The sequence below is a fragment of the Dendropsophus ebraccatus genome, chromosome 10 (assembly GCF_027789765.1).
Source record: "Dendropsophus ebraccatus isolate aDenEbr1 chromosome 10, aDenEbr1.pat, whole genome shotgun sequence".
Taxonomy (NCBI): Eukaryota; Metazoa; Chordata; class Amphibia; order Anura; family Hylidae; genus Dendropsophus; species Dendropsophus ebraccatus.
Genome location: NC_091463.1, coordinates 48637164 through 48649869, shown reverse-complemented (window position 1 = coordinate 48649869; position 12706 = coordinate 48637164). Strand labels below are relative to the sequence as shown.

At 46.5% G+C, this 12706-nt stretch overlaps 1 protein-coding gene across 4 annotated transcripts in view; it reads left to right on the top strand.

The window, feature by feature from the left end:
* The first annotated feature begins 3364 nt into the window (after positions 1-3364).
* The window catches only part of LOC138802583 (pre-mRNA 3'-end-processing factor FIP1-like), a 29919-nt gene continuing 20577 nt past the window's right edge, over positions 3365-12706 (top strand). The window contains exon 1 of one of the 4 annotated variants that reach the window (XM_069986049.1): positions 3365-3534. In XM_069986049.1, the coding sequence (XP_069842150.1) occupies positions 3435-3534 (100 nt within the window). In that variant the 5' untranslated portion in view covers positions 3365-3434. Of the gene's footprint in view, positions 3535-7046; positions 7073-8546; positions 8631-11433; positions 11964-12706 lie in introns of those variants that run through there. The other 3 variants (XM_069986051.1, XM_069986050.1, XM_069986052.1) reach the window with 3 other exon arrangements.

Genomic DNA, 12706 nt, shown 5'->3' with positions numbered 1-12706 from the left:
GATTTGCCTGTCCCATAGGCTCTGGCAGATGCCACTGTGCATGTTAATTCTTTTTTGGGAGATCGGCGGAATCTGCCTGACTAGAATGGAACCTATGGGACGGGCAAATCTTTAAGCGGGGGGGGGGGGGGGGGGGCGAACGGCAGAATCCACTGGAGGTTAACCGTGTGTGAACGCACCCAAACTGCTGATTGGTGGGGTTGCCAAGAGTTCGACCCATGCCAATGTAATATTGATGGTCTAACGATTCTGGCCAACCCATTAACTGATCATGTACCTGTACATCAAGGTGACCTTAAGTAGGGGAGGGCTGAGGAGATGAGCCCTCTATACCTGAAGGATGTTGGCTGCTGTTAATAGTTGGCTATTTAACCCTAGATGCAGTTGGAATAAAGTTGTTTTTTTTTAAATAACCACCAAAAATAAAAATTTAAATCATCCCTATTTATAAATATATATTTTTTTTATGATAGTGAACAGTGTATATAGCCTCTAGATACAATTCTGTGATTATAGCAGAAAGCAGTGTACAAGTGCTGTACACATCTGGCAAGATTTTAAAAAAATTTTTTTTATCCTTCCTGGACACCCAGTGTATCTATGTGACTAATTTTGAGTCAAATGATTCCAGGCATTTAGATGCCTATAAAGGACAGACTCCTAACCGAGCACAATGGTGAGTAAGTGCTGTATACGTCTGCTAAGGTTGATGCTTTTACAAAAGCTTCCCACTCATGCAATGTAGTTATTTGCCAAATTTAGGACCAAACTGTTCAGACATTTGGATGCCTGTACAGGGCAGGCTGTGATAATGACTGATAACAGAACAATAGTTTGCAAAAGCTGTATACATTTGGCAAGGTGAGGATCTTTTTGAAAACCTTCCCAGGTGCCCAACATACATAGGTGCCATATTTGGAGTCAAATGGTCCAGGTGTTGTAACAATGGCTGATAACCGAGAACAATGGTGAGCGTGTGTCATATGTCTGGCATGGTTAGGACTTATAGAAAAAAAAAAAACATAGCCTGAAATATTTGTTTTTTAAACAAGTATGTGCCAGCTCGGCCAATCAGCTGTAGTGGTGTCTTGACCAATGATTGGGCACTTCCTTGCATCAAGACTGAGATTAGGAATAGAGATGAGCGCTCAAGTCTGATTGTTCATCATTTAATTACTGGTGGCTGAAGAAGTTGGTTGCAGCCCTAAGGAGTCTACCAGCGGCTGCCGTTATACTGTTAATAACGGGGATCGCCGGTGCGGGGACGGGCCCCACACTCTGCCCCAGCACCTTAGCTACCTCCAGTAGCTGAGAGGAGGGAGCTGCAGGCCTTACTGGCGCCAATTTTTTTGCATCGCCGTAAAATGCTAAAGGCAGCAGAATAGAGGCCATTAGTGGCCATATCGGTGGTCACTAAGGGGTTAAACTTACTCTATTCAGTGTACAGTAAAATAACATGTATTCTCTGGGTCACTATGGTTACGGCGATACAAAATTTGTATAGGATTTTTTTTTTTTTTTAACTATTACCACTTTGGCACAATAGAAACTATTGTCCCAACAAAAACCTTCAAAAACTCATAGCGTTTTTATCTTTTGTGTGACAAAGCTGGTTTTGGGCCCTTTTTTGCAGTAAGATGTGCAGTTTTTATTGATACCAAGCTTCACACACACACACACACACACACACTGGTACCTTGGTTTAAGAGTAACTTGGATTAAGAGCGTTTTGGTTTAAGAGCTCAGTTTTTTTTTCAAAATTGTGACTTGGTTTAAGAGCATTGCTTTGGTGTAAGACAGAGGTCTCAAATTCACAGCCCTCCAGCTGTTGCTAAACTACAATTCCCATCATGCCTGGACAGCCAAAGCTTTAGCTTTGGCTGTCCAGGCATGATGGGAATTGTAGTTTGGCAACAGCTGGAGGGCCACGAGTTTGAGACCCATGGTGTAAGAGCTCCCTGTGCTGGGTGGGAGGGGGAGTGGAGGAGGGGCATGGTCTGCACAGGGTGGTCTACAGCCCTGTACTCCGACCATGGAAGTCTTCCTCACCTATCAAATCATAGCAGATCCACTTCAGGCTGGGGCTTACATCAGTGGACCGGACTGTGGAGGTAATCTCTCCATAGCTGTAACCCCTCTCTCCCCAGACAGAGTGCTCCATGTATGTGCCCACATCTGCCCTGCTCATTCCTCCATGCCCCCTGCAGTCTCTGTCAGTCCTTGTGTTTCCCATCCTCTCCATTACTGTACAGTAACTTATAATATCACATATTCTGCTGTTTCTGAATGTTTGTTTCATTTGTTTTACATGTTATTCAGAATAATCATTATTTCTGGGGTGTGGAACCAATTGTCTGCATATCAGTGATTTCTTATGGGAAAATTTGCTTTGGTATAAGAGTGGATTTGGATTACAAGCGCCGCCCCGTAACGAATTATGCTCCTAATCCAAGGCACCACTGTATATGATTTTTGATCTTTTATGACGTATTTCTTAAAGCCGATTTTTGGTGCTGTTATATTTTTTTACAGCGTGAGTCGTGCAATATAATATCGTTTTATAGATTGGGTCGTTACGGACATGGCAATAGCAAATATGTATAGGTTTTGTGTTTTTAAAATGGTTTTTTTTGTAATTTATGTAATGGTTTATTGTATGCAGGTAATGTAATGCTTTTTTATTATTGGGGGGTGTTTTGATTATTATTATTTTTTTTTTTTCCTTTTACACTAGTGTATTACTAAACAAGTGATCTTTGATCACTGATACAATACACTGCCCTACTATGGTATATGTCAGCATCATGCTGATAGTCAATCTGCACACCCATCCTCTCCCAGTTTCTCAGGACAGGATCCAGCTTTTCCCAGCCCCCAGGGAGAAGATTACAGGGATAACAAAGCTATTATGGTAAGGTCATCTCTCCTTACAATGTATGAGGGGTGGGGTTGCCCACCACAGCAGCCCTGCAGATGCCCAGGATGCAGCCAGGGAGACTGGGAGCCCCAGTATACAGCTGCCACCATCATATATGCAACTCTGTGTACAGATACAGTCACATGGGGGAAGAATGATACATGTGGCGCAATCCATCCCCCGCTGATCTCCATGACGCAGAGCACGCACCTGCAATCCTAGAAATAAAGAGGATCCCGCGGAAAGCAGCTCATGGCCCATTACTGGCTTTTGTAGGAGATCGGGCAGCTAGGTAGAAGCCTGCGTTTACCACAAGTTTCCATCACAACAAGGTAGAATAGGCAGCTGATGCATAACATGACGCCGATTGGGAAGCGCTATTAGCAGGAGGTGTGGGTGTAGCCTGCGGCGCTAGGACCTGGCGGGACAGAGCAGGCGGTGGGGCCCCTGGAGATGGATGCACCTGGCGCTCTGCTCCGTTGCCTCCGTACCGCTCCACTAGCTGCACTGCTCCGCTATGAGCACGGCGGGGCCCGGGAGCCCTCCGCCGGTACGGGAGTCGGCACCCTGCGAGGACAGCGAGGGTCTGGAGGAGGAGCTGTGGCTGTACGGGGCAGGTAGGTGCTGTGCCAGGTGTGCGTCCTGTATATGGGAGATAGCAGCTGTGCACCTGCCTCACACTGCATGGAGGGGAGGATCCGGATCTCTCCCATTGTCCGCCCCCACACTCCCCTCACTCTGTCCTCAGGTAACCTATTCTTAAAGGGATCGTCCCACAGGATAGGTGATATGTGCGACCAATGGGACCGCCACTACACATAACAGTGGGGGTCCTGACTACCCTGTATGACTGCATGGGCACCATCTCTCCATTCACTAGTAGTGGTAGTGCCAGATATAGTGAATTACTGGCAACCCACATTGTCCAGATTGGTGGAGACCCAAGTGACCAGGCCCCTGGCATGATACAGGTATAGAGATGTTTATGGGGAAATCCCTTTACTAGAAATCAGGGAATTTATTCCTACAGCCTGCACGTGTACATGGTGTCTATCCTTAGAGTAATACGAACTAATGGAAGACTATAGATATGTTAAATGGACACTTGACACTTGGTTGGGGTTTAAACAATCAGCTCCATACGTACAAGAATGACAGCAGATTTGATGCTGTTTCATCATTTAGCCACCACATATCTGCAGCATAAAGTCTGTGACCTCAAATAGGCAGCAGATCCTGTACAGGGGAATAAACCCTTATCCATAGAAAGTTATCCAGGAGAAATCCGTAGTTTGCATATACCCTAAGAATGGAGTCCATAGCTTTGTAATACTTCAGATATGGTGCTGCTGTTATATTGCAGGGATATTGTCACTTCCCACTCTTTGTGGTTTTCCGCACCATCCACAAGCTTGGTGGTGTGTAAGACTTGTTTGTGTCTTTTTGCTCTAAAATCACTTCATTTCACCAGTGGACTGTCTCAGCCAGGAGAGGGGGCCTAACTGCCGTGAAGCCCCAATGAAGTGAAGCAACAGCATCACAAATAAGCCATTCTTACCTGTCCACACTTACCTGACTTCCTCCAGAGCTGTCTCAGCGTCCCCCGCTCAATGACTGCACAGTAATTGGCTGAGCATGTTGTCACTAAGCAGAAGGGGCGGGAGATGGCATCAGGGGAACAGGGACAGGTAAGAATGGCTTCTTAATTTTTTTTTATGTAACAGCAGCACTGTATCTAAGTTTTACAATGCCATGGCACTCCATTCTTACTGTGGAATAAAAATCCACTGCGAGAATGGAGTGCCATAGACTATAATGGTAATCAGACTTGCAGCGGACTTCACAAAAAAACTCACAGCATGACATCTGATGTGGTAAGTGTGAATGTACCCTTTAACAGACAGGAATGTGGTAGGTTCTTATATACTGAGCCAGTCATGTCAGCTGTGAACACCATATGCCCCTTCCCATTAATATACACCCCTATGGGATGTCACCCTGGTACTGTGCTATTACTCATGCTGTGTTATTAAAAGAAGCATTTATCTACTTATTGCCCAGTAGGTAACAGACTAGGCATCATGTCTCTGCTATTCCCTTAGTGTTTGCATCCAAATAAACAGGAATTCCCTTTAGGAAGACTTATCCTAGAAAATAATTAATCCCCGATCCCTTATTAACCCCCCCCAGGAGATTGCGGACAGCAGCTTTAAGTAGAGTTAATTTTACCGGTGCCATCCTTTCCTAGTGTTTCTTCTTATACAGCCCCAGCCTCCCTATTTTTACACTGAAATAACCTATTTATCCGTTTTTGGCATCCTCCGCAATATAGTTTTGGCGTTTAACCCCTTAATGAGTTCTGCTACTACTTTCCCTTAAATTTCTAACACACCATCTTTCTTGTCAGTTGTGTGATGAAGAGAATGTCTACCAAAAAACGTAACCAGATATAAGAGTAGTTGCTACCTGTGTTGTTTATATGTGGCTTCTCAGCAGCTTGGAAAAAATATGGCTGCAATTTTTATCACTTTGATGAAAAAATAAATGAATAAAAATGGCTGGAATCTGGAGAGAACACTGAAAGCCTGGCCTCTGTGTGGTCCCATAATGTGTCTGGTTGACCCCCGTAATGGACGCTTGTCTGGTAGAAACCTATCACCCTCTCTCTCATTGGCTATGTCTTTTACTAGGGAGGAATCAGGAGATGTAACTTAAATTTTTAGTTTATTCTCCAGGACTGACATATACACTTTACCAGTGTTATGCAGGTTACGAGATAAAGCCCATGAGGGGTGGTCTTTATTTCCTAAGGGTCCGTTTACATTACTCGATCTCCGGCTGTGCATGTCTGCGAACGAGCGCCAATCACTGAGACCAGCACTCCATTGCAGTTGCCTTTGGAAGGCACAATTAATCGAGCGGCCAGGCCGCATGAATGATTCCTGTCCCTTTATTTGTGTGGCCATTTAAATGTATTGCTATAGGCCACACATCCCCTGTTTACACAGATGTACGGCTGACAGTGATAGATTTTGAAGTAGCGCAAAAGATGCGATCAGCCGAGGCTGTGGGTATTTGCCGCTCCTCAGGTGATCGCTGCCACTTTTACACAGCAGATTATCGGAAAGGGGCATTGCTAGAAACTCTCCTTTTGGCTGATAATCTGCCTTGACTTGCTTAAAACTTCTTCTTTCCATGTGATGCTCCAGCGTGGAGATAGACGCTTTAGAATTACACATCTTGATTCATAAGAAGCTCTACCATTCACTGCCATTACTGCAGGGCCGTAGCTAGGGGGGGGCCAGGGGGGCAGCTGCCCCGGGCGCCGAGACTAGAGGGGGCGCCATCACAGGGAGCAGAGAGAGGATGGCAGTGGATGAGGCAGCCTGGAAGCCTCCTGCCCTCTGTCAGTGTGGGGAGACAGGGGACGATTTTTACTTAAAGGGGTAGTGCGGCGGTAAACAATTATTCACAGAATAACACACATTACAAAGTTATACAACTTTGTAATGTATGTTATGTCTGTGAATGGCCCCCTTCCCCGTGTCCCGCCACCCCCACCCGTGTACCCGGAAGTGTGGTGCGCTATACATACCTGTCACGTGCTGACTCGTCTCCGATCTTCAGTCTGCGATGTCGTCTTCGGACGGCCCAGCCGAATCCGTCTGAGCGTCCTGAGTGCCGGCCGCCCTCTTCAGCGCCATCGGCTGCTCAGCTGCGATTGGCTGAGCATAACTGTGCTCAGCCAGTCGCGGCTGAGCATCTGATGACGCTGAAGAGGGCGGCTGGCACTCAGGACGGTCGGAGGGTTTGTGACAGGTATGTATAGTGCACCCCACTTCCGGGTACACGGGTGGGGGTGGGGGGGACACGGGGAAGGTGGCCATTCACAGACATAACATACATTACAAAGTTGTATAACTTTGTAATGTGTGTTATTCTGTGAATAATTGTTTACCGCCGCACTACCCCTTTAATCAAAAGAGGTATTTCCCATACTGTATTGTCTCCTGGCTGATGATTAGCTATAATTTGCGCAAAATCGCGGCGCTTGGAGACAGTACAGCAAAGTTACAGGACCTTTACATGTGACTATGATGTCACCGCAGGTCCTGTATGTACACTGCACAATGGAGGAGGAGAAAGAAGATACAGGTGTGTGGGAAGGGGAGGTGGAGAGGGGGGGACAGGAGGGTACAGGGTGACACTTGTCTGGGATGGAAGGGGGGGGGGAGGAAGACACACAAGAGAGTTGGGGTCCAATGTCTATTTAGGGGTCTCTTTTGGTTGTACATTATTCTATACTTAACCCCTTAATAACTGCCCTATCCAAATATATATATCACATTTATATAAACCTTACCTACTATCTGCAGGGCTAGGGAAGCTTAGCTCTCCAGCTGTTGCAGAACTACAACTCCCATCATGTCTGGACAGCCAAAGTTTTAGCTTTGACTGTCCATGTATGATGGGAGTTGTAGTTTTGCAACAGCTGGAGAGCTAAGGTTCCCTACACCGATCTATAAAGCATCTGTATACCGTGACCATGATACAAGAGTTACTTTTTAAAATTATTTCTATATTGAATTTGGTGATGGAATACCTTACTGGAGGTATTGCTGCTGCTGTTGTCTCCTCTGCTGAGTAGAGTTGATGAAACCGCAGGAAATCCTCGGTTCTATAGAACTCGAACATTCACAGACCTGCCGCATTAGATTGCTGATGCCTTCCTGGTCCGTGGGGAAGGAGTAGAGTGCCCAGGTACCAATTGGAATTCCTATTACCTAGGCTGAATTTCAGAATTCCAGTACCCGGGCAGTCTCCTCCTTCCCCACGGACCGGGAAGGCATTGGGAATCTAATGCAGCAGGTTCGTGAGTGTTCGAGTTCAATCGAACCTAGGATTTCCCGAAGTTTGATCAACTCTACACTGAGCGTACCTGTGCATTAGGAGACGGCACCATTGGATCACATTACACTGGGTGTCACACTGGAGATAGATCAGGAAGCTTCGCCTCATAATTCACAGGTACAGACAGCAGGGAGCAGAGACAACGGCGCCTCCTCAGGTACAGACAGCAGGGAGTGGAGGCAACGGCGCCTCCGTTAAGGTATTCAAAAACCAAATTTTAGTTTGGGAACATTCCAGGTACACAGTAAATATGACATTGTGTATCCCATATTGTGAACACCACACTAGTGCTGCCAGTAGAGCTGACCGAATCGCTCATCTAAACTTCATTAAGGCGTATCACTTGGCGTATCCGCAGCGAGTTTTCCGCTGCGTATCCCGGCCCTATACTTTCAATGGCAGACAAACACGCAGCAGGTTGCTTTGGCGGTTCTTGGCACGTCCCGTGTTTGTACCCTAAAAAAAAAAAATATATATATATATCTATATCATAAAAATCAAAGTCTGTCCTTCTGTCTGTCTGTCTGTCCTTCTGTCTGTCTGTCTGTCTGTCCTTCTGTCTGTCTGTCTGTCTGTCCTTCTGTCTGTCTGTCTGTCCTTCTGTCTGTCCTTCTGTCTGTCTGTCCTCTATAGACTTCCAAACGCCTGAACCGTTTGACCCCAAATTTGGCACACAGATACATTGGGTGCCCGGGAAGGTTATTGCGAAGGTCCCGTCCCCGCCAGATGTACAGGAGGGGAGAGGGAGGGGAAAGAGCGCCTCATAGAGATGAATGGGAAAATCTCCTCACTGCAAACACAGGTGATATAATTAGCTGCAGCAGACACGGCAGTTGGAGCCTTAGCAACCAATAGGATTACTGCTTTCATTTTCACAGGGAGCAATGGTTGCTAGGGAAGCTGCCTCACAACATCCACAGTAATAACTGGTAGATCCCCTACTCCATCTATACAGGACATGTATATACAGGACCCCCTGCTCCATCTATACAGTACATGTATATACAGGACCCCCTACTCCATCTATACAGTACATGTATATACAGGACCCCCTACTCAATCTATACAGTACATGTATATACAGGACCCCCTACTCAATCTATACAGTACATGTATATACAGGACCCCCTACTCCATCTATACAGTACATGTATATACAGGACCCCCTACTCAATCTATACAGTACATGTATATACAGGACCCCCTACTCAATCTATACAGTACATGTATATACAGGACCCCCTACTCCATCTATACAGTACATGTATATACAGGACCCCCTACTCCATCCATACAGTACATGTATATACAGGACCCCCTACTCCATCTATACAGTACATGTATATACAGGACCCCCTACTCCATCTATACAGTACAGTGGTAGCTCGGTTTTCGAACATAATTGGTTCTGGAAGGCTGTTCCATAACCGAGCAGTTCAAAAACCGAGCTGTAAGTTCCCATAGGGAACAATGTAAATGTGATTAATTGGTTTTTACACTCCGTGGGTCAGGTACAGAGCACCCGGCCCACAGAGTGCAAAAACACTTCACACCCCCCGCAACAGTGAGAGGCGGGAGCGGGCAGCTATTTAAACTTGCCGCCGTGCTCCTGCTCCAATCAGCTGCGGGGGACACCCTGTAAAGAAGTGGGGAATCCCATCATAATGAGGGAATCCCCACTTCTTTACAGGGTGTCCCCCGCAGCTGAGAGGAGCAGGAGCACGGCGGCAAGTTTAAATAGCCGCCCGCTCCTGACTCTCACTGCGGGGACAGGCTGTAAAGAAGCCGTCTCCCAGCGCTGTCCTCCTGTCTCTCCCCACCAGCCCCTCCGCCCCCCCCGCCGGCCCGGAGCGCTGTACACCCCTATAGACTGCGGCGCGCCCGCAGCCCCGCTCACCAGCTTCTTGCTCCCGCTGCTCCCCGCTGCCTCTGCAGGGTAAGAGAGAGTCTGCAGAGGCAGCGGGAGCAAGAAGCTGGTGAGCGGGGCTGCGGGCGCAACAGCACGGGCGCGCCGCAGTCTATAGGGGTGTACAGCGCTCCGGGCCGGCGGGGGGGGCGGAGGGGCTGGTGGGGAGAGACAGGAGGACAGCGCTGGGAGACGGCTTCTTTACAGCCTGTCCCCGCAGTGAGAGTCAGGAGCGGGCGGCTATTTAAACTTGCCGCCGTGCTCCTGCTCCTCTCAGCTGCGGGGGACACCCTGTAAAGAAGTGGGGATTCCCTCATTATGATGGGATTCTCCACTTCTTTACAGGGTGTCCCCCGCAGCTGATTGGAGCAGGAGCACGGCGGCAAGTTTAAATAGCCGCCCGCTCCTGCCTCTCAGTGTTCCGAACACCTCTAACTGTCAGCTGAACATCAGTTCAGCTGACAGTTATCCCCCTGGTTTTGTTCGGATACCGAGCAAAACTTCAGGGGGAAATTTAGTTCGAAAACCGAATTGTTCGAACTCCGAGGTGTTCGGAAACCGAGGTTTTACTGTACATGTATATACAGGACCCCCTACTCCATCTATACAGTACATGTATATACAGGACCCCCTACTCCATCTATACAGTACAGGTATATACAGGACCCCCTACTCCATCTATACAGTACAGGTATATACAGGACCCCCTACTCCATCTATACAGTACAGGTATATACAGGGCCCCCTACTCCATCTATACAGTACATGTATATACAGGGCCCCCTACTCCATCTATACAGTACATGTATATACAGGGCCCCCTACTCCATCTATACAGTACATGTATATACAGGGCCCCCTACTCCATCTATACAGTACATGTATATACAGGACCCCCTACTCCATCTATACAGTACATGTATGTACAGGACCCCCTACTCCATCTATACAGTACATGTATATACAGGACCCCCTACTCCATCTATACAGTATATATATATATATATATATATATATATATATATATATATATATATACAGGACCCCCTACTCCATCTATACAGTACATGTATATACAGGACCCCCTACTCCATCTATACAGTACAGGTATATACAGGGCTTCCTACTCCATCTATACAGTACATGTATATACAGGACCCCCTACTCCATCTATACAGTACATGTATATACAGGACCCCCCCTACTCCATCTATACAGTATATATATATATATATATACACAGGACCCCCTACTCAATCTATACAGTACATGTATATACAGGACCCCCTACTCCATCTATACAGTACATGTATATACAGGACCCCCTACTCCATCTATACAGTACATGTATATACAGGGCCCCCTACTCCATCTATACAGTACATGTATATAGAGGACCCCCTACTCCATCTATACAGTACATGTATACAGGACCCCCTACTCAAACTATACAGTACATGTATATACAGGAGCCCCTACTCCATCCATACAGTACATGTATATACAGGTCACAACAGGTATACCAAACTGTGACTGGGTAACACTGCCACACCAGACCTGACCAATACCGCCATACTGTGACTGGATAACACTGTCATACCAGACCTGACCAATACCGCCATACTGTGACTGGATAACACTGTCATATAAGACCTGACCAATACCGCCATACTGTGACTGGATAACACTGCCACACCAGACCTGACCAATACCGCCATACTGTGAATGGATAACACTGTCATACCAGACCTGACCAATACCGCCATACTGTGACTGGATAACACTGCCATACCAAACCTGACCAATACCGGCAAACTGTGACTGGGTAACACCGCCACACCAGTCCTGACCAATACCACCATACTGTGACTGGATAACACCATCATATCAGACCTGACCAATAGTGCCATACTGTGACTGGATAACACTGCTATACCAGACCTGACCAATACCGCCATACTGTGACTGGATAACACCCCCATACCAGACATGACCAATACCGACACACTGTGACTGAATAACACTGCCATACGGGTAAATACAACCCTGCAGGTATACAGGACACTACAGGTATACAGGACCCCAAAACTATACACTACAAGTGCACGGGACCTCCACAAAACTATATACCACAGGTATACAGGACCCCAAACTTTACACTACAGGTATACAGGACCTCCAACTATATACCAGGACCTCCAACTATATACCACCAACTATATACTTCAGGTATACAGGACCTCCACCAACTATATACTACAGATATACAGGACCCCAAACTATACACTACAGGTATACAGAACCCCAAAACTATACACTACAGGTATACAGGAACTCCACCAACTATATACTACAGGTATATAGGACCCCAAACTATACACTACAGGTATACAGGACCTCAAAACCATACACTACAGGTATACAGGACCTACACCAACTCTATAATACAGGTATACAGCACCTTTACCAACTCTATACTACAAGTATACAGGACCCCAAATATACTACAGGTATACAGAAACTCCACCAGCTATATACTACTGTTATATAGGACCCCAAACTATACACTACAGGTATACAGGACCTCCACCAACTCTATACTATAGTTATACAGGACCCTCAAACTATTTACTACAGGTATACAGGACCCCCGAACTATATACTACAGGTATACAAGACCTCCACCAATTATACACTACAGGTATCCAGGACCCTTAAACTATAAACTACAGGTATATAAGACCTCCACCAACTATACATTACAGGTATACAGCACCAACTATATACTACAGGTATACAGGACCCCCAAACTATACAGTACAGGTATACAGGACCTTCAACAACTGTACACTGCAGGTATACAGGACCTCCCTCAACTATACTCTATAGGTATACAGCCCCCCCAACTATGCACTACAGATATGCGAGACCCCTAAAAACTATACATTGTGGGTATACAGAACCCCTCCAAC